Below are 23,438 nucleotides of genomic sequence, written 5' to 3'. Positions count from 1 at the left end.
TGCAACTCAAGAGCAACCACATCACAATGTGCATGTCGTGTTCTGTGAGCCTCAGAGCTGGCAGACAGCGCCCTCTGGTGGCACAAGTGAAGTACAACTCTGAACCTTTCTCTTCTTTAAAATACAATCAACTGCTTACTGCCTTCATGCTGTTTTTCCATACATACAACCACAAAGCAATCATTGGAAACAGGCAGAAAAGACAATATGTTACTTTTTGAACAGGTTTATTGACATGTGTATAGCGATTGTCTGTGCACCGGACGATTACAGGAGAGTATGATATAAAATAATACAAAACAGCTGTACATAACACAGATGTATGTTAAGGAATGCATTAATAACTGTGAGGTTTTTATGCTGTATAATAAGTGTCAGCTACTCACTCACCTGGAATAAGATGAGTTCATAAGTTGAGGTTTTGCGATCTGGAATGCAGGTCAATTGATACAAACATTAAAAAAAAAATTAAGGAAGAGCTACTGATGTTAACTGGTGGTATTAAACAGCTTGATGCCACGCTAAAATACTGTATCTGAAAATACTAAGATCTAAAAAAAACAAAGAGAGGATATTGCATATGGACACCTAAATCCCAAAGAGGGTTAAAATGTGGGTTAAACAAAAGAGAAGAAAAGAAAGTAAGCTACAAAAAATAAATATGAAAGGTCTCCAACTAGAAGCCAATGAGGGTGCTGCAACATTTCTTCCATTCACATGCCAATGGTGTTACTTTAGTCGTTATATATATATCATCTCAAAAGCAGGATTCGTTGGATTTGGCGTGCTCACTAAAGGGCAGCTGATCGAGATGTTTTCACAGCCTGTCTGACTCACTGTTTGACCTCCTTTGTGAGACTGATCCTGGACTTCTATCCCTGCCTTCGCTTTAGATTGTTCCCTCACATCTAACGTCTTGTTCTGCATTAGACAGACCTTTAGAGTGAGACTGTCCTCCACTAGGCGTTTTCAGGCCTCACCAGCTGTGAATCTGAAATCCCTAATCCTGAGCTACAGTAATTATCAACACTGCATCCATTATCCACCGCACTGCAGGGAGTTTCCAGCTTGTATTTAGACTTTGAATGGACACAAAAATGCATTTTGGGGGACAGAGGGGCTGACTTCTTGTGAGTGTGAAATAATCCATTACCGGCCTAAATACAAACTGAAGACAAGTGTGGACATCTTTCTGCAGTGAATTTGGTGAAAAATATTAGCATAGTAGTACAAAGTGGGATTCAATAGGTTTCATTCACAAACGTCACACATCCATCAAGTATGAGGATTTTTTTTAGGCTTGCTTGCTCAATTTTTTTTTTCTTTTTTACAGGTCTCCCGGACAAAAAGAAACATAACCAAACCAAACTGAAATGCTGCACTTTGAAAAACAGAGGACTCGGAAGACATCTTGGTCTGCGACAAACGCTTTCAGCATGAATACCAGGTTGGCGTTCAACCGTGCAAAGTTTTCGAGTAAGTGTCCATGTAGTGTACATACTGTATGTGTACGTTCAGCACATGCAAGCTAGACACAATTTCCATGTGAGCGTGTATTATCAGTTATACGTCTTCCATACTTGAGGCTATTATTGGAATTTTCCGATTTTTTTTTCTTTTCGAGCTAGATCACCAAGCTACACCATAATATTCAGTTACAAAAATAGTATCACAATATAGACCATTCAATATGAGCACCAGGGAAGGCTAAATATAGCCTGAGTATTTGGCTACATTCATTGTCTGGGCAATGTTTTACGGTAGCAGTGTGTTGAGTGTGTGTTTGTTGGACACAGTGTTGGCAATGTTTTCGCACTCACAAGCTCTCCTACACCTACCACACGAGAATATTCAGAAACATACAGAAGTTGCTTACACTGAGTAACAACAGTTAACTAGAACCAATTATCAGTTAGAAAAATAGTTTTTTTTTTAAACACTGAACACCTAAAAGAATTTGTCCCCCTTCCCCCAAATAAATCCCTCCCCATTTCCTAACAAAATACGTCTCTTTAAAACAACAAAAAAAAAAGTTATCTTTTGAGGTTACACAAGTTCAAACCTTTATGACACTCCATCTTAATGACATGGACCCTGTTTCACATAATTCACTAACCAGAAGTGTGTTCAAATTCACACTGTGCTAGTTTCTGTTAGCACATGTTTCTCACTAATGCATCTGAAATGAGTATTTAAATAAACATCATGGTTTTAATTGCTCATCTTAATATTCTAGTACTTTGGTTTAATCACACACTCTTCAATCACAAACGGTAATATTGAACACACCTCTGGTTAAGCCCTTAACCCGAAAACCATTCAGCCATGTTTGAAGTATCCGCCGACTTAAACTCTTGGCTAAACATAGCACAACATCTAGCTTATCTATGAGAGTGCTCTTATTGCTGTAGAGAGTTATATAGTGGATTTATACCCAGTTTCATTCCTCACCCTGGCTTATCCTCGCTCTGCTTGATGATCAGGATAAGATCTAGGCTCAACAGGTGATGTCTTTGTGTTGTGATCTGACAGTGTAGAGTGTTCCCTCCAGAGATGTGGAGATAATCAAACAGTCTGCAGGCTTTCATTCCAACCTTTTGCTACACAAGAGATCTCGTGTATGGGGTCTCTCTGCATAGATTTCATACTATAAGGATACATGAGGATGATAAAAACTGTGGATGACTGGGATGATATTTCCTGCGTGAATCCCGCGACATGCTACAAAGACGCCTCTTTATGTTACCTTTTAACCTCACACATTTACCCTAAGTACTTTACAAAGTCCACTGAGAATAAAGCTGAGTACAAATTGGCCGTTCATTCAAGAGGGAAAATGGGGACGTGTGCAATCTATAAAAAGAGTGTGAGTCAAAGATGAAGGCGATTAAAGGGAAAATATTAATGAGTTGCAGCATTTAGCAGTAATTACAGTAACATGTTTTAAAATTAAGGAGGTGGTTGGATATCAGGCCAAGTAGTGCAAGCGGTGGTGTATCACTGAGTAAAGGGCAGACAGATGCTGCAGACCAGCTAAGGAAAAGGCCATTCTTTTCTTATGTGCAAAAAGATACTTGTTATTTTATACATGGCTTCTGAAACAGACATTATTAGGATCATTTTTCTTCAATGATGATGAATATATCAGTGGCGAGTGTGGTGTTTTTATTACAAAGTTAAAATAATTATTTGAAAAGGGGCGAGCAGCATTAGTTCAGCTCCTGTGTGTATACACATGTACATTTACGGGAGCTATCTTTTGGTGAGGGTTGGTCATGAGTGAAATCTGCTTGTGTTGTTTTGGTTGGCATGAAAAACAGCAAACTTTTCCATGATAGCTGACTGGTTCAGAGAAAGTTCAGAGAAAATTGAATTCACCTTTTCTTGTCAATTCTTCAAGATCTTACACCAATCATCAAGCATGTACGGATAATCGAGGGGAGGGACTTTTCTGCCCTGAGCTGCATTCAGGAACAATATTGAATAGTGTTTGTTACACACAGAATGTGTGACCCCGGTGTAGAACACACATGCTTTTGTGACTCCGAATTAATAACCTATCCATACTGATCAACATTTCATCATGAACAAAGCTCGGGCATTGTTCTGTTTCTGTTACTGTGAGAGTGAGAGTGATTGCTGAGGAGTTGCAACTAGTCGATCGGGCCCTGGAAGATGAGCCGCGTCCAGCCAGGGGTGCTGAGGGCAGTGGAGCAGAAGGGGCAGATAGGTCTGAAGGCGTGCGTCCCGTGGGGAAGAGGGGTCTCGGCCCAGTACCTGGCTGTCCTCTCTGAGGAGACGTGGCCGCACGGCACAAAACCATGTGTTGGGGCTCCGGCGTCCACATACACCGCAGGCTCACAGCCCAGCCACAGTGGCACATATGGACCCACGCTTCTGCACAGGGGACATTCTCTGCGTGTTGTGGATCCCTCACCCTCTCCTGGCATCTCCTGTCCTTCAGATCTTTGGCCCCAATCGTGTCGTCCGTGGACATGGCCGCAAGCGAGGTAGACCCAGGGCTGACGCTCCTCAAGGCTGGGGTAAAACAAATCAACACAGTGTCAGTGGTTCCAGACAGCTCAGCTGTGTTTACAAATATCATCTTTCTATGCGTCCTACTAGAAACCTGAACTACGAGGTGAGGTCAACATACCCCAGATATCTTTTCCAGATTTAGCTTCACTTAACTTGACAAAGGAGATCACACTGTCAAACTCAGAGTGCTTGATCTTAGAAAAATATGAAGTTTTAAACAAATCCAGACTAAAATCAACACAGTTGTGTTTGCAAAATGAAGGAAGAATTGGTAGATAAGACAAAAACAGAGAGTTAATCTGCAAATTAAGACTTATAGTATCACTTTCCCATCATTAGTGGATGACAGATCTGACTATAGTAAGTCCCATTTAGCCCCTGAAAGTGATCTGTCACTGCGATATCATCTTGTGCCGTGTATGACAGCTTCAGACCTTATATTTCGGATGCAGCCCTGACAGTATCAAACTGAGTGGTTTGGAGATTGGTCTTATAGACTACTATTACCATCAATTGTTAAAAGTTTGAAATTTACCCCCAAAACACACAAACGTGCTACAACTTAGCAATTTACACCAAATGTAAGCCCAAGGTAGCATGAGACAGCATAGCTTTAACTAACTAAACTTATCTATGCCCACATTCAACCCAACATCCTCACAGAAAGTATGATTCTTGTAACAGACAGAGACAACACACCTGTGGCTGCGTGGCAGGCTGGGGAATGCCAGTGTGCTGAGGCCTACAGGACACTGAGGTCGGGATGCATTCAGCTCCTGGCGTAGTGCTTCCAGGTGACGCAGGGTGGGAGCACGCAACAATCCCTCACCTGTGCGCCACAGCAGGGTGGCACCACACAGGTCGACGAGGGAGCCATCACGTAATACGCTGCTCTCACCCTCTGCCTGCAGAAGACAGACACATGCTTAACATCCAACCAGTAATATATGCTTCACAACCTTGATAAGGCTAAAAGAGCAGTGTGGACGTGGTGGAATCATGCAGTGCCTCACCAGTTTGCCCCGGCTGGGTCCAGAACGAGTCTCTCGCAGGGCGTAGACATCTCCACACACAGAGATCTCCCTCCACAGACCCTGCTTGGGGTCCTCTGGGAACCCCTCTGGGTGCATCACAAGCACTCCGTTGGTCGTCAGGCCATCCATATGTCCATCAGGGTTTTTCCATTTGGTTGCTTTTTCCTATAACGGCAGTAAAATAATCATTTGGCTTTATCTTTGCATTGAAAGTGTATTCTTTCCTCTTGATCAGACTTCTTGGGTAACTGGATCCTCAGTCTACTCACCCCTAAGAAGATATTTTTGGATGAGTCAAAGCCAGCAGCGTAGATGCGAGCTGTGTAAGGTGGGTTGCGCTCACACACGATTCTGCAGGCAAAACGTGAGATGGTGCTGGGAGCGATCGAGGGGTCCTCGCCCTCCTTTCCCCCTCCAGAGGTGTCTGTCACCACAAAGTCAATGGGACTTTCTGTGGAGCGTCCAATCTGCAGAGTACAGCACAAAGAATCTATTAATAGCTCCATTGATGTCGATAGTTTTAGCTTCACACGAGTGTCATGCTTTCCCAAATGATTGTGGGGCAAGACTTCATCATTCAATGGAAATTATATCAACCCGAGAGTTAAAAATAGACTCTCCTGGAGATTTTCCACCTCAGTCTGTAGACCTAATGGTCCTGCTTCAGAGCCAAAATACACTACCTCCTTTGATGGAGTTACGTAATAGCATATTTTGGGTGAAACTAGCTCATGCTCTCTAAACTAAGATTGTTTTTGTTGTAAAATGAGCCCTATCAGAAGAAGGGAGTATATAAAACTTGACAGTGTCTTCTGTATTTATCAGAGTGTGACCGTACCTGGAACATGTCTGTGTTGTTGTCATGGCAGTACTCCACCACCACTGTCTGGTTTCGGGACAGAGTGAAAGAGATGCTGTGCTGCCCCCTGCTGTGGACAGCCTGCAACAACAACAAGGGCACCAAGCAGAGGTGATTCAGTCATCCTTTGGAAAAGTCTTTCATTTACTTCCCAGAACCCTCATTGAAATGAATCACAGGGTATCCAAAACTGTCTTAACATGATTATTGGAACACAAAAGCACCATGCCTCTGTTAACAGCTGGACAAAAATACACACATGCACATAAAGATGGACGTCATGCTTAGTCATCCTTCCGCTACCACATTACAAATAAGACAACAGGAAATCACAGGAAGGAAATGAACATGACACTCAGATAAAGCACTCACGCACATACCTTGCTGTCCTGTGGGGTGTTGAGGATGTGCACAGCGCTAGGTTTGACGCCGTTGGCTTTGGCTCGTCGGTAAAGAGCAAAACGGCTCTTCCTGCGCCCACGGTCTCCGGTTGGAAGAGAGCCATTGTAACTGAAGGAAGGTAAACGCAGGATTAAATTATGGCCCAAGGTAATCTAGATTGGACTGGATTACAACTCAGATCCAGCACCACATTTCCACACTTTATTTCTAGTTTGTCCCTTTTTAGCACATTGAGTTGCCCTCGTGTATGAAATGCGCTATACAAATAAAGCTGCCTTGCCTTGCCTTGCCTTTATTAAGACACCTTAATGGTGGGGAAACATTGTTGCATGGTTTGCCTACTGTACTTGAATCTGTCATCACTTCTGGGAAACTGAAGTATTAAATAACATTTAATAGTGCTGTCAAGATAGCTGAAGAAATAACTGCTTAAATTAATTTGTGCATCCTTACAGCATGGCAGATTCTGTGACATGAATCCAAGCAGCACACGTGGGTCGATTTGCATTAAACTACTTTTCTGAAGATCACCACTTGACCTCACTCTCTCAGTGTGTCGATGAGGCTTACCCTTACTGAAGAGGAGCTCGCTCTTCGTGTAACCTCTTTTTCAGAAGGACAGTATCATTATTGTGACACCATCAAACAATATTTTTATCCTTGTAACCTTCAGTTAGCGCCCCAGCTGAGATTGAGAGTGCTTGTGTTCCTTATTGAACACAGAAGTGAAGATGCAGTTTCTTCTCACAGGACTGGTGACTAATGTATTCTAGGCCCAGGGTGATTTATAATTCAAAACCAACCTTCCTCAGTTTTCATGTTTTAATAAAAGTGAGTTGGCATAATGTTGAAATCTTTCTGGGGTTGATGCTGCCTCAAAAGCAGTCTCCGTTCTCAACTGTGTTGACGCCATTGGGTCATGTTGGAGCCATGGTGTAAATAGTTTGAACAGTAAAGTTCACAGAGAAGGTAACCAGACAGCAGGAAATTTTTGTTTTTCACAACCATTGAGCACATAGCCAACAGGCAGAAGGACTCTTTGAGGGACAATGAGTGTCTGTGCTGGTCTCTAGAAGTGATCAGATCAGAGGGCATCTGGCTTAGCTCTGATCTGTCCCATGGTAGTCTGTCTGCATCATGGAGTGAAGACACCACAGCCTGCTCTGACATCTCTGTGCTATAGAGCTGAAGCTCTAGTTAATTTAGTAAGCAGTCTTTTACAAGGAAATCAATAACAATTTTAAACATTGATCTATTCATTATTTCATAAAATGAAAACGCCAATAATCTGCTGCTCATAAAGTGTGCTGGTATTTCTTCATTTCACATCATCACACTGAATATTCTTTTTTCTTTTTTCATTAAGAAAAGTTTGAAGCATCACTCTTGGCTATGCCAACTTTAAGTGGGCATTTTTCATATTTGACACTGTAAATGTATCTGACAACAGAATCAGCAGATAATCAAGGATTAAAAACTGCATAAGCTGCAGCCACATTTTAGAAAAATCGTTAAACAACAACCAGAAGTTATTATTAGTCAAAAATAATCTGCAATGACTTTTTGACAAAGTAATTTTGTCAGAAAATACACAATTTTTAAATTCCGTTTCTGCTTCTTAAAGGTGAGTGTTAACGAGTTCTTTGTCATCTTTGTCATATCTAAACTAAACATCCCAGGGTCGGACAAAAAAACAACAAAAAACATTTATGGGCACCCGTTGGTGTAGATCCCGCGCCCCATGTCCAGACATTATAGTACTGATTGTAGCGGTTGCTGGTTCAACTCCGATGCCATGTCCTCCCTCGCTCTGTGCTCCCAACATGTCATGTCTTTATTAAGCTGTCCCTTTCTAATAAAAGTAAAATTGCCCCCCAAAAATGTGGTTTTAATGAACCCAAAGTAACTTTAACTAAGGAGTAAAATAATTTAACATCTTGTTAAGCATATAAAAAGAAAAGAGACATCATTCACTCTGGTAAAACTATGTGCCCAAATGATAAAACATATATCTCCAAATGTTCTCCAGCATTGAAGCTGGAGATAACCAAACAATTACCCCAGGTGGTAACAAACACATTAAGGGGTAAAAGTAAAGGCCAGGGTGTGCATAGCAACTACAATGTTTATTTTTTCTACAATTTTGAGTCTTACTTTTTGTTTCAAATGTTCCTGCAGTGAAATTTGGACAAGAAAAACAGCTTGTTTACAAGTCTACTGGGTAAGACACAATCCGAACAGATGGTAGGGACTTAAAAGAGACTCTCAGCTAATCATCAACATTTCTGACCCGAGTTGTAGAAAAGCAAAATTAAAATCACAATGAATGGAAGACTTTTTCCTCTTATTTCCAAACATTATCTTAGTGTGATTTTTTTGATTGCAGTGGTAGTAATTCATCCTGCAAGTCACATGTGTGAATTGGGTTTGGGGGATAAATTTAGCATTTCTAGGGATATTCTGTTGACGTAATGCATTTTTAATGACCTATATTTCCATGAATCTCAGGACCAGAGACTATTTACCGTGGGAAAAAACCCTCTGGCCAGATCAGGGCAGGCAGTCAGCAGGATGTTGGAGAGAGGATCAAGGGTGCTACTTGGAAAAACCCTTCAAACCAAGGAAATTGGGATGTGATATTTAATAAATGTCGAGTTCAATCACAGAGGATGACTCAGTGCTACCTGCTCCCTGTGTGGCCCTGCCTGTCAGCTCCAACTGGACCCCATCTGACAGGAGGAGTACTGGGTCAGGAATAGAAGACACATGGGGACTGGCTTCTGCAGGCTCTGCTTAAAAGGCAGGACATGTGAAATGGGAGAGAGGATGAGAGGGCACAGGAGAGAAAAAAATCAGCTTATGGGAAGGGAAAGCCAGCACCATGACAGAAACAGAAGATGGAGAACAGAATGTAGCGAAGAGCAAGGGGTGCAGGAGGACGGGAGGCAGAGAGAGACACTGAGGGTTGAGGAAAGAGGCTGGAGGATGAGCCGCTCCACAAAGTGCAGTTTGCCAGGTCAGTTCTGGCCTCTGCAACACGCATGTGCATACATCATAAAGCACAATATGAAATATTCACTTCTTCTGCCCCTCTACACAAGGTTTATTTTCGTTGAGGTCAGCCACAGAGGAGGCCTGGCTCTGTGAAAGTCAGCACTCAGCAAAACACTGAAACAGACCGGGTAGAAGACAGGAATGCGACAGAGACGGTGTTACGGGTGAGTTAAAAAAAGAGGTGTGGGGGAGATAAATAGAGAGACCAAGAGGGTGTTTTTATAGTGATGGCAGTGGGTTATGATGAGCGAGCGGTGCTGCTGTACACTGTGTCCAGGCTAAGTAAGGACAATAAGCGATATCAGCCAGGCGGTCTCTGCAAAGATCACATGGCCTGCAGGAAGCAGACATCGACCACATGGGGCATGTGATCATCTAGGCTAAAGGATGCAAAGTTTGGACACACCTGCACCATGAAATGTGACAGGAAGCTGCAGATAGAACAGCCTGTTCTGACACTTTGGATCTGCTGTTAGAGTTACCTGCTGTTTGTTGGGGAATATATGACAGATTACAAATCCCACTTCTCTGAATATGCCATTGCCTGTTTGATAATGTCATTAATAGCGTGTCATATACCTTTTTAATCAGATTTTGACATTTTTAACATGTTGTCAACCATGTAACATATCAATAACAGCCATAACAACCAACAATCATCATTATCTTATGCTTACAACCACTGGAATACTACTACATATGCCTGAGAGCCTGTGGCTATCACCCTCAGCAAGATCAAACCAAACCTCAATCACCAAAGTTGAAAAGTAATCTCATTCAAATGCATTTTCAGCCCTCACTTAACCACATCATGAATCGTGACGCACACACCGCAGAGCAATCTTGTATTTAAGTAGCATGCCCAAAACCTCAAACTACGCATTAAATCATCACTTCCTCCTCTGATCTGAGAAGGTAAAGGACCGCTCTGTTCAAACAGTCAGATGACGAGGAGGACGCTAATCAGTATTCTGATGCTGGTGGCCCACAGCCTCCTCTCTCCATGTTCAGCCGGAGGGGAAGAGATAGGCCATTAGGTCAGTTATCTTTGGCATACACAGGAAGCTCTGCAGGGCAACAGGGAGGCCTGTGTAAGCCTGGATATGACTGTGTCTGACTATGTGTGTGTGCGCTGTGGCATTTGTGGTCCCTGCAGACCCAGCACAGTGTGGAGCTGCAGGGGTGGAAATACTGTGGAAGCTGGTGGCTGTCATCAGCACATCCTGCCTACTGTGTGCTTGTGTGTGCTGGTGATGTAGTAGGGGCTTTTCTCCTCCTCCCTCCACCTCCCTCCTCCTTCCTTGGCGTGGATGGTCATCTGGCTGCGACGTTTATTACCTAGTTATACCAGGGCTTTATGACTAAATAATAAGAGCAAGGTGCATGCATTTTTTAGACAATGATATCAGCCTCCTTGCTACTTTTTTTTTTTTTTTTATAGCATTCACAGATCCAGCATAGTATGACATCATTGGGATTTTCAGCTTGAGCAATCCAGCGCTGCTTCCCCTCACTACAACCATTGATGAAACGAGGCTAGATCTGTAGTAGTGCTTTGGCTATATCACATTTAGCTCCCTTGAAGCACACATTATGTATAAATGTGGCACAGTTTTAAAGAATATGCTCTCATTATGAACATAAAGTTAGTTTGGTAGATTACTACACTACCATAGACTGCAGTAATATAAAATGAACGTAAAATGAGGTGAAATGTGTTGCTATTATTGTTAAAACACACCCAAAATGAGGATTTATTCAGTAATATGAGTGGATTAAAGCTAATCTCACGCGTCATCTGGTGATTTATTGTGCTGAAGGTGCCGCTACATATTATTACACAGTAATAAACCACTGGAGGGTTTTCTTCGTCCCACACAGTCTCCTAAATCGGGTTTTAGGGTTGATGAGACTTACCCCAAAATGACCAGCTCGCCGTATTTCACCGGGTCTTTAACGGGCACATCATCATCTCCGTCTCTTTTCGGTGAATTCATCAGACTGGACTCCTCCAGAAGAAAAATAAAACGCGTCCAATGCTGGCAATAGTGGGGAGATAAAACAATGCTAACACACTCGAAACTGAAGGGAAGTTATTTGGGATTCGGTCTATTAAAGTTTGGATATAGTTCGGCAAAGTTTTTCCCGACTTTTTGCTATTTCTTTTATTGTTTTAATCCTGTGAAGAAGCATCTTTTTCATGGCTAAAATCCCAGTCTGAAGCTAGTTAGTAACGCAACATCTCTGCTCGGTAGCATAGGGTACAACAACGGCTAGCGGCAGGGAGTGGGGCATACCATCTTTCGTAGGGGTGGTTGATAAAGAGAGATGTCAAAATAGTTCACAAAAAGTGCATCCGGATACAGAAAATAATGCATTTCGCTTATTCAAAGGTTCTAAATTCTTTATAAGTGCTTCTATAGAAAATATATGATGATAAACAAAAAACACAGAGGCATGTCATTATGAACCCCCCCTTGAAAGAGAATGGATGCAACCTTGGTGAGACGCTTGCTCCCACTGATAGAACAAAATGAGACATTTCGAAATCCAGAGGAAGTGCCCACATATGCTGCCGTGTTAAGGCGTGCTGTCACACTTAAAGTACAAGACTAAGCCTTTATATGTTCTCTGTGTAAATTATATAGCTCTTATCTCGTGGGTCATTATGGAGTCTGACGTAATGAGATGCTTCGGGGGGTGTGGTGTAGTTAGGATGTGGGTCACCATTGCGCCCCAGACGAGACACCTTCTTTTCTTCTTGTCTGCATTTTCATGTGGGAGTTGGGAGACAGATATAGGCCGGCTGGAGCCCACACTTCCATATTTCCCCTCCCTCTCCTTCTCTCACTGAAACACAAACAGTAGTGTGTTGGCTATGTAGTTACTCATAATACTGTGACCACATGAGGGCAGTGCACATCAGGAGCAAAGTACAACTTTCCAGTCTGTGAAGTTAGCCAAGTGTGACTACGCACACTGATTTATGTTTCTGACCATCATTTCTACTTGTGCAATGGACCATTAACTACTACTGCTCTCTGAGGGTATGTTTGGTTCCTCTGTTGCAACACTCTGGAATTTGTTAGTGTCAAATGAATGAATACTAGAACTGAGGCATACAGTTGATTCAGATACGTCAGATACTTGGCACATTTTCGTCCTACAACCTGATTGCAGTTCATTGTTATTTGATGAGATTGAAAGTAAAGCCATCCCTGAGGACTTTCTTACAGAACTCAGAGCTGGGGTGTCAGTAACAGAATCTGCACATGTCTCCACACCAGCATGGCTGTGCTGTCCTCATGTGGAACAGTAGCCTTCCTAGTGTTCTGGCTGGGTGGTGTAGCCTAACATGTAGCAGCTTGCATGAAAGGTGAAGGCACAAAGGCGCCACACAATTTTCTACATGACTATTCAGTTTGTGGTGAGGCTAGCCCTTGCTATCAAGATATGTCAGTGTCATTCAAAAATTTGCTTGTTCAAATGTACAGGAATTACATGTGTGATGTGATGAAAAAAATTCAAATTGGAAACAGTCATACCCTCCCATTCAAATTCACTATAGTTCTTCAACTTCAGAGAAGCTGCCCATGACTTGAAAAGGGGGAATGAGTCATGGATGAGCTTGAGCATAAACTAGAAAACAAACAACCACACCCTAAATATATGAATGACAGCCCACTGCAGCCACGGGGTAACTAATTAACTGCAGTGCTGACTCACCTCATAAGGGTCTATAAAATTGCACAAGTTTCACTGTGTGTAGAAATTTAACCCCCAGCATACTTTTCTCCTGACATACAAAGAAGAAACTGGATGGACCAGATGTGTGCGTGTGTATTTCTTTCTTTCCCACTCTGGGATTAAGGTCACACCCTCCTAACGCTTTCAATCTCACTATATCTCACATTTACACTTCTCTCTTTCCCCTGCCCTCTAATTTCTTTTATGCTGTCCCTGTCACTTTTATTGGCTAAATTCCTGCATTAAAATAGAAAATATGTTCAGCCTCCACCGTGAAGAAGGACTCCTCACAGCCCTCTTTAATTTACATAGTTTATGGCCATAACAATCAATCAGCAGGGCGAGGATCCAATGTTCACTGTTGGTGCACTGTGGGGATTATCTACTCAGTGTTAACAGTCCAGGACTTCAAAATGTTGAAAAAAACTCTATAGGAGTAAAATCCACTCTATATAAGGTGATCAGTGTATTTAATGACTATGTAGAGCTTTATTTATCCCTGCAGAACAATTTTCTTTAGGGCCATAAGCAGGAAAGACGCTTGTCCTAACTGAGAACTCTCTGCTCTCACTATTACCCAGCTCACATGAAATAGAAAGAAAACTCTCAATACTGAGGCTGTTTTTTCCATGAGTTCACCAGTTCTGCTTCTTTTCAGTGACAGGAAACTGATGTCATTACTAAAAGTGATTGGACATGGCAGTTTTCATTGACAGCAACTTTGTTTAACGAAGGCTTCTTCATCCGGATAGATTATGGAGTTAATCACAGTGTGAGGTCTCTGCTGCCTTTCTACTGATTAGTATTTGTATTTACAGAAACAGAATATACAATAAATACTGCACTTATGTAGTTCAACTAAATGAGCCAGCAGCTCATTACAATTAAAATTCGCAATTTATGGCATTTGTCTTTCTTATTAATGCCACCCACATGGATATGAGGGATCAAACCAGGCATTTGGAAAGGAATTTGTAGTTCTTCTGCATACCAAATCATCTGAAAACCATATTTGGTGAGCAAATCATAGAAAAGACTATTTGTGCCTAATTGTGAACATGTGGAATGCATTACCTCTGCTATCATTACGCAGCTTTTGGCTGGGTTATTATGCACTTCAAGTCAGGCAAAGCAAAGCAGAAGAGGTGGACACCCATCATTTAGAAGTGCATGCCCCTGGAGAACATAAATATGGACCTCTTTTTTTGGAGAAATGCTCTGAATAGCAGAGGATCTACCTTTAAACACACAAATACAACCATCTTTATAATACAGAAGCCCTTCTAAAAATAAAAGGTGAGGGCTCACAGATAAAATGAGTTATGAAAGCAGTGAGGACAACAGATTAGAAAGCTATCTTTTAAATCACACAAATTATGCACACAGTTGCATGATACTGCTAATGACAGATTTCATTACAATATCCACTCTGGATTTCTCCTGGAGTGTTACGATAATTTTTTTTTATTATCATTTATTATCATTGTGAGTATCTGGGACATAAAGGTTCAGCTGAACCTCCCAAATTGGTTTTATTACATGCAGATTTAGAAGCTAGAAAAGAGATATCTTGTAGAGAAATAGTAAGTAAGACACTGGACTTAGGATGACCAGTTTAGACCACTTGCATGTGCCACAGCCATCTGCTGCTGAGTCTTTGTCATGTTGCCATAGAGATAAGAGCAAACAAAGGAAAGGTATTTCTGTCATTTAGACACCACATCCCCATTGCCTGTAGTTAAAGGCTTAGATGGTATTGTGAAGCCAAACCTGAGACTGTTTTTTGGTACAGTAAACATCAACTAGAGCAGCAAGAGTTATTGAATCACCTCAATATAAAACCTGATATGATCTCTGATATACAACAACCACTGTCTGCTGGTTTGAGTCCTTGCAACAAAAGAGACAGTGTCCTACCTGGGATGCACGAGTGCACACATGCCTGTTGGGTGTGTGTGTCTGTCTGTGTGTGATGAGGAGGCAGACTCCTACATGATACTGCAGATGGCTCAGCATATTCCCTCTATTCTGTACGGGCATGCACACACATCAAGCTCCCTGCAAGTGATTGTGGCTCCCTGCAGGGGAGACTAATTGCATACACAAGCAGGTTTGTTTCAAAACACTGAAAATAAATGGGGTTAGAATCAGCGGCAATTGATTGCATAAACTGTGGATAATAGCTTAAACAGATTGCGGTGCAGGGTTTCAATTTTTTTGGAATATGTGCTGATTTTGGGGGCATTTTGATTGCATATAATTGCATTGTAAGATTATCATCATGGTTCAGCAAGACAGGGAAATATGACTTGGGATCATGTGAGAGGCAGGAGGTAAGGAAGTCATTTGAGGGCCTCATAGAAACAACTTCTGAGCCAAATCCCAGTCAGAAAATGACCAAATAAAGCTGCTGCACATGTGATAAGATTAAACTTTGAAGCCAGTTTGTCGGGCCATATACTTTTTCTATTTCAGCACTTCCACCAGAGTAAAGGTTGATACAAAATACGATCATTGCTAACTTTTAAAAGACATAGAGACAGCTGCAATTATCTAACGTTGTTTTACCAAGGCAAATGCAACTGCCTTTTTTATTTACTTTAATTAAACGTGTATTGATGAACTCCTAACTGTACAGAACTCAGCTGCAAGACTTTAAACTAGAGCAGAAAGTCGTAACCACATAAATCTTCTTTTAAATCCCCTTCACACCTTATCTGAAGATTTGACTGGATCCTCTCAGGCTTCAACAGCCTTTCTACCTGCTCCATCTCTTTTTGTATCCTACAAGTATGAACTTTGATAAAAGTATGTTTGTCTGATGCAAATACCTAATTTACAATCTTTAAAAATCCATGTTTTTCTTGGTTTCCTTCTTTATTACTACTTTTGTGAAGCACTTCATAACTTGGATTTTGAAAAGTGCTCTAATAAAAGATGTTATATTTTTATTCATCCATCTCTGTATACACACAGAACTAATGAAATTCAAGTCTTGTAAGGAAAACCAGCACTTCTTTCAATCTTTCAAAGAAACAGGAGACATTATCCCAGCATGTGATATGAAACAGCCTTTAAAGCAGGACAACAACAGCTCAGCTTAAACACAGACTGCTGATCCGAGTTGCTCCTCTCTGATAGCTCGCAGCACACTGAGTCCTTTCATAAACCACAGAGCTGCATGCAGCACCTGCCAACAACCTGCCATACATGTACACGACCCGAGCGCACAAGCTATACACACAGCTGCTGGTGTGAGTGCTTACAAAAGCAGATGGTTCTTCAGACGGGTCATTAATAAGAGACGGTAGGGAGGCTGTGTGTGGTGGGTTATTCTTGGATTTAGTGTTGTGTGTTATTTAGGGATGAAAGTTGTGTTGGTGAGTCTATTTCTGTGTGTGTGCGTGTAAGTGGGAGGTTAACAGGCACCAGAAACAGAGCGACATTTAGAGTAATTGGCTCCCTGTTCAGCGTGATTGGTATTCCATCACAGTCATATTAATTATTAAACAAAGTGTGAATGGTGACCTTTGACCTCAGTGGAACAGGTGTTATCATCACAGCTTTAAAAGGAAGGCATAGTGACACTTGTTGAGTGTTTTATTATCACCCAGAAAGTTTCATAGCAACATAAGTGTCCATGTGAGTAAAGGTTATTTCCTTCAGAGTAACACTACTTTAACACTGTTTAACACTTTTATTGTACTTTTGTACTTCTGTTTTAACTCTGTTCATCAAGTATCATCTCATCGTGTCTATCTGTTGCAGTGGTGTACCATGTGTGACATAGAAATGTTGCAGAATATGCCACTTCCTCTCACAAAGCAAAGTGCAACTCAACGTTTAACAGTTACTTTAGGCTTCAATCTAAAGTGGAGCTATCTGTTTGTTATTAGACAGTCATTTAGCCTCCTGTTAATGATTTCATGTTGTTATTATCTGCTAATGCAATATTGATAAAACATCGTTACATAAAAACCATAGACTGTATAAAATATGGACGTTGTATCCGTGACATCACCCATCTGTTTCTGAAACGTTGTTTTGAGGCCAATCGGCGGCGGCAGCCATATTGCTGCTGTCGAGCGATTGTGACGTAAAGAGGCGGGCTTTAAGCCTCCTAGCCAACAGCTACAGTGTTCCTGCCTGTTAATCAAGTCAGCTGTGCCTCTTATTGGAAGACTCGTAATTTAAATATCTTTGAAATTGCGGCGTTAGAAAAAAATTCTGCCCCCGTACAGTTTGTGCCGATCAATAAATGACCTATCCAGACTACACTCGTCTTTTGTACCAGGCTGTAAACATGTTTATTTCTGCTGTAAAGATCGTCTTTTTTGAATTGGTGTGTATATGGTTTCCAGTACTTCTTGAGCCAGCCTCAAGTGGATCTTCGATGAACTGCAGTTTTTAGCACTTCCTTATTGGACTCATATTTTTAGACTGGAGATTGCCGCTTGATAAAAACCCACACCCAAGCCAAATCAAACTTTGTGTACCAAGCTGGGCTGTATTCTTTCATTTACACCTGCTCTCATATTTCATTTCCAGGCAGTGAGGAAGTATAAGATTTATGATGTCTTTTCTCAAGGAGGCTAAAAAGCAGTGGGCTAAATGCACAGCGTCCATTAATGCCATCTGTGAGCCTGTATCATTGCTGCAGCACTCATCCCTCCCACTGCACAACTTTATAGCTAAAAACAAGCACAGGCCTAGGGCTCCCTGTAATTATTAGCACATTGTCCGAGACGGAGGGAATGCAATGTGCGTCCGATTCTGAGGAGCTTACAACTGCCTGGAAGCTGAATGTCACTCTGCATGCTGCTTTATGACACTGTCTACATGGGCCCCATGACAACCCAGACACTGAGACTTTTTGAGCTGCAGCTCCAGCTCATCCAGCCGGTCCTAAAGTCTCTTTTGTTTGTGTGTGTGTGTGTGTCAATGGAGGATGTTGGTGGAGAGGAAATGCTTGTGAAGGCAAGCGCAAAAAATAATTCAATCAAATGACAGTGGTTCGAAAAAGATGGAAAACAAGAGAAATCAGGGGAAGAATCTTATCTATGATGAGCTGAACAAAAGCTGGTTAGAGGAAGATTAGGCAGAGGGAGGAGCACTGGATTTTTGGTCCTGTTGCCCATGGCAACTGGAGGATGCACTGTCCTGGGTTAGAAACCCCCTGAGGTATTTAAGGGTTGATAATGGAAAGGGCAGGGTTGTGACAATGTGGTAAAGCATAAGAGGGTCCACACTCAAACACTGCGGGTCATATGCAGTGATGAATTTGATTACACATTAAGTATTTGCAATGCACAACAGAGTCTTGTCTCTTACAAATGTAACACTCTCGACATTGATGCAATCTTTGTGTAGCATGTGTGTTTATAAGTATATTATTATTCGGTCATATCATGAATAATGGGTCTGCAAATTTCCATTGTTTTGCTGCTGTTGTCTTGATCAAGTCTCTCTGGTGAATGGGACACCACTTCTGAATCATACCACATTATTGAAAAAATGTTAAAGTTAAAGCTACTGTGAGGAGTTTTATGTGGTTTTATAACAGACTAAAATGCATGCTGATGATATCTTTAAAACTGGCAATAGCAAAAGCCCACCAGGAAGGGAATTGTTTATTTCTATTGATGTATTTTTATGTCTGAAACTGCTACCGCAAGGTAGGTGTCTGATGAGGCGATTAATAGCATGCTACATTACGGCCCTTTAAAGAAACTTCTATGGACCAAATCATTGAGTTTCACACTAAAAAAAAATTAAAAAAGGGGTTTTCTTAAAAATAATTCTTGTTTCTTGTTAAATGGGGTTAGCAAGTAAAGTGTTTATAGTCATTAATGTCACACCTTGCTGGAGTTCTGGCCAAAGTAATACATTTATATTTTTAGAATGATCATAAATACAAATCAATTGAAAACACCTCTATATATTTATATATTTTAAGTTTATTTCAAAAACTCCTTAAATAAGCTTGTTATTATCCTACCTGAATGCGGAATACACTTCAATATTTGATCAGCCTGTTATCACACCACATTTCAAACAAGCTCCTCCTTGTCTTTACTCTTGTTTCAGATCCCCAACAGTAACAGTTCAACTCTGTTTCTTCAATTTCTGTTGAAAGATAAGTTTAATACCACTCTCACCTGTCTGCTCAATATTATGCTATAGCCTGTTAGCTCAACACAATGACTGTAAACAAGGGGAACAGCTACCTTGGCACTGTTAAATATAACTCCTAGTAGTATGGAAAATCCTCCGTTATGGTGACAGACAACAGTAGTTAACTGTTGGTGGCCTGGGTGCTGTAATTACACTCTCCAAATATTGTCAAAACGTGTGTCCGTTCACTTTTAATTCCACAGATTGTGTACATATCTACAGCAGCTAATGAAGCTCACATTCAAACACATTTGTACAAGCATGATGAGAAACAGTTGAGGGTGAAGCTCTCATTGAGTCTTAAAGTAAAGTGTACATGCCATCTGTGAAGTCCCCGACTCTATGGAAACATGTGGGCAGAAACAGACAGTGACTGCCTGAGGTGTGAGAAAAGTAACTCAACTCTAGATTGCACTGTATGAGTGTTAGCCTGTGTGCACTGTAGCTAGCATACACACAATTAATGTCTGTACTTCACAAAGTAATTCACTATGGTTACACCATTACACTCAAGGTGGGGTTGCTTGAATATGGCTGTGGCCTGCTGTATTCCAGACTGTAAGTCATAAATGAAGGTAACCTGACAATTGTTGTTGTTTCACATATTCGGAATGAATGAGCACCTGAAAAGACATTAGATAATGAAAATCTGGAAGGAAATGTATCTGAATTTTTAAATTAAAACAGCCTATTGAATAACCTTCTTGCTAGCTTTAGATAATACTGCTAGCATTTACAATGGCTAAAAATATTTAAGCTAGTTAGAGCAATAACTAGAGTTGCCACCCTTCCGGTTTTTCCCAGAATTATTCTCTTTTTTCAACAGCTGTTTCGGGAAAATGAAAGTCTCCCCGAGACACAATTTGTCCCATTTTTGGGGGAAAATACAAAAACCTCATTTGATTTCCTTCGTTCTGTAGTCTAGAAAGGTCTCCCATGCTTCTGCGGTTATTCAAAATTGTCCCTGTTTTCTTCACGTCTAAGCATATGTCACACACGCGCGCCCTAGCACTCAAAGCGGCTCAGGCAGGGAGGGAAACTTGACCGAAGAGAGAAAGCAAGCTGAATTGACCGACGTACTCTGCGCTGAGGTCTTCGTTTCACCAATTTTGGCGTCTCCATTTGAAATGGGAGGAGAGACGACTGACGACGAAGGAGATGGAGCAAATACATGCAAGCCACCAGCACGAAAAAAAACAATATACTAATTACAATCCTGACTGGGCGACAGTGTCAGAGTTGGAATGGGTACGGCCGACCCAGGGAGACAATTTTTCCGCCACATGCATTTTGTGTCCTGTGAAAAACTCCGTAAAATATGAAGGGAAAGATGCATTGGAAATCCACCCAAAAACAAAAAAGCGTCAAGCTGTGGTATCAAACAAACAAAAACAAGCAGCCGTTGCAACTTTTATGACAAAAAGGTTCACCAGAAGAAGACAAGATAGCAGTGGCAGAGCTTACCAGTGTCCTATGTCTGAATTGTATGTTCATTTGGTCAGTCGGAACTGGTAATAGTGGCCGAGCCCTCCACCCCAAACAATTGGTCGAGTGTCCCTTTTTTTCACAAATCCAAGGTGGCAACAATAACTAGTATCTTTTTTTTTTATTAACGAACATTACGTTAGCTAGGAATTTAAGCCTGCCTTACATCATCCAAAAAATTGTGATACTAGCTTTTAGACAGTTCTTAACTAATGGTTAATTATTTATTATACATTAGCTGTTGTCTGACCATAGCTAATGCTTATTGTTCCAATTTGAAATATGGCTAGATTTCTCTTGATTACCCATTGTTTGGCCTTCTAGTTGATCAATTCAGAGGTAGTACTTGATTAAGACAATCAATAACCCACATTTACACAACTCACAACCTAAAACAGAGCTGTCCAACATTACAACAGCATTGTGGCTTTCCACCCGGAGCACGACATCACAGGAAAATGGCTTCTGTGTGAGTATGGTTGAATAAACCTGTGATTGTTGTCAAGCAAGATTTGAGAGTAGCTTTTTATATTTCCCAGAAAGCACATATCACTTTTTAATGAGTCAGACTTTATGACTCTTATGCTGATATTTCACTGTCTATATCCTGGTTCTCTGAATGAAGAACTGCAGTGAGATACAAATCAAAGAGGAACGCCTGAGTATACAAACAACAGAGGAACTGCCCATAAGCTCAGTTTTAAAGTATTGTTTGAAACCACCCCCTACAAAAGGCATACAATAGTCCGGTCCGCCCCCCCACCCACAGATACACAATGGCAGCGCTCTGAGGCTAAAACAGTATGTGACAGAAATCGAAGCAGGTCAGCTCTGACTTTCATTCAACACATCCATAGCAGCTTTCACTAGAAGACTGCTCACAGGAAACACATTTCTAGTGAATCACTTGTGAAGTCCCATTATGGCTGTTGACGACAATGGTGGAGAGGAGGAACTGAAAGTGGTGTATGCATGAATGAGGCTACAGGTTAATAGTCTACATTTGGACTGTCACAACACTTGAGTGCTGACATTATTCAAACTAACTCTTAAATCATGTCCTTTCACTGAGGGCCACAGGTGATTTTGACGGCGTTTGACACCTGCCAATGTGTGGAGTGCGTCTGCTGCTGAGTTCACTGACAGCTGTACAGAAAGCCTCTGACATGTGCAGTATGATTCACCGACTCAGCGCTGATGTAACATCAGGAGCCGTTACAAACTGCTTTCCCTTCACACACTTCCTCTCATGAGAAAAGAAACATGTTCATAAATTTCACTTTGGGATTGCACAATACAAGTCATGAATGGAAATAATGAGCGAACATGATCATTCCTGACGCTGCAGAGGCCCTGCCCTCCACTGTTCAAATAGAGTGGTTTCAGGAGGATTGCGTGCTCTGAAAATGCAGGAATTCCTGTAACAAACACAGCAGTTTCAGGAGAGATAAAAGGCAGCGACATTTGTGTTTCCATCTCAGCTGCACTGTCTGTCCCTGTCCTTCACATACACGACACCGCTTTCAGCACAGCAACAGGTCAAACTTCAGATTAGCAGCCACAGAGCAAACAGCACAGAGCAAATACAGAGACAGAGAGCAAGGATTCCTGCAGAGAAATTCCTGGACTGAGTCCCTTAAACACTGCTATATGACACCTTTTTAGTGCAATCTTGTCAAGAAACAGTAGATTGTTCATTGTGCTTTTACCACTAAGCACCCCAAGTTCAGAAGTAGAAAAAAAAATGCACTAGAATTAGAATTTCTTCCTGTTTTTCTTTACAATTTAACCTCATAGTTATTGAGGCTGCTTTTAATCTGAACCACCAATTTTCACGACAGCTACTTTTGTTCTTTCAAGCGTTTCCTGACTTCACATGGTGAAGTCACCACAAACAATAGAGATCAGACGCCTCTTTCAATGCAGTTAGAAAGGAGCTGACCTGCAACACACGCAGCCATTACTCTTCTCTTTATGACTAGGAAACATGTTAAACTGTAAGCATAATATGAATGGAACCCAAATCATGGCTCATGGTGACTCAGCCGGGTAAAAATGTTTCGTGCAATTGTCCCTCCTTGCCTCAGCAGTTACACAATCATTAAGTCAAGACACTGCCCTCATTGACACTTTATTGACCCAAATTCTCACCAGATAAAAATATTTTTAATAGTGGGAATTTTAAATTTGCTTTGCAAGATATGTGTCACATCCTGCGAGTCAAAGCACATCTATTTATCTTGAAAAATCCCCTTGTTTTATTAGACAATGAGAAGTTACACCTAGTTTACAGAGTACTCTATAGAATTTAGTATTTTGACTTTTCACCTACTCAATGTTTCTTTTCTTTGAAAAAGTCTAAATCAAATCATAAATGTAGCTCCCTCCCTGGCTCAACAAACTGTTACTTCAAGACCTTGAGCAAAAGCCTGACAATCACTTCTCTGAAACCAGAGATGCCATCATTTATTCACAGCCAGTGAGTCACACATGCATGTGCAGAAAGGAAGCAGGCCGGAGCTCACTTCAGTTCACAGTTTCGCTTGATCTCATCCGTTTTTCAAACATTTTCTGACACCTGAAACCGTCACTTCCTCATTTACAGGCTCAGCTTTGTCAGAAGTGAAATAAACCTTTGCCTTTGA

The 23,438-nt window shown here is 41.3% G+C and overlaps 1 protein-coding gene across 1 annotated transcript; it reads right to left on the bottom strand.

Annotated features, from left to right (window-relative positions):
- Positions 1–210: 210 nt before the first annotated feature.
- On the bottom strand, positions 211–11,682 carry LOC117824109 (E3 ubiquitin-protein ligase pellino homolog 2). Its single transcript, XM_034699504.1, has 7 exons — positions 11,305–11,682; positions 6,312–6,441; positions 5,911–6,012; positions 5,342–5,539; positions 5,052–5,237; positions 4,738–4,943; positions 211–4,038 (listed from the first exon to the last, which is right to left on the bottom strand). Exons 1-7 carry the CDS (start codon positions 11,382–11,384, stop codon positions 3,654–3,656), a joined length of 1,287 nt encoding a protein of 428 aa, XP_034555395.1. The 5' UTR covers positions 11,385–11,682; the 3' UTR covers positions 211–3,653.
- Positions 11,683–23,438: the final 11,756 nt, after the last annotated feature.

This window comes from Notolabrus celidotus, chromosome 13 (assembly GCF_009762535.1).
Source record: "Notolabrus celidotus isolate fNotCel1 chromosome 13, fNotCel1.pri, whole genome shotgun sequence".
In the NCBI taxonomy this organism is placed as follows: Eukaryota; Metazoa; Chordata; class Actinopteri; order Labriformes; family Labridae; genus Notolabrus; species Notolabrus celidotus.
The sequence above is the reverse complement of the archived record's forward strand: the minus strand, read 5'-3'. Positions and strand labels throughout refer to the sequence as shown.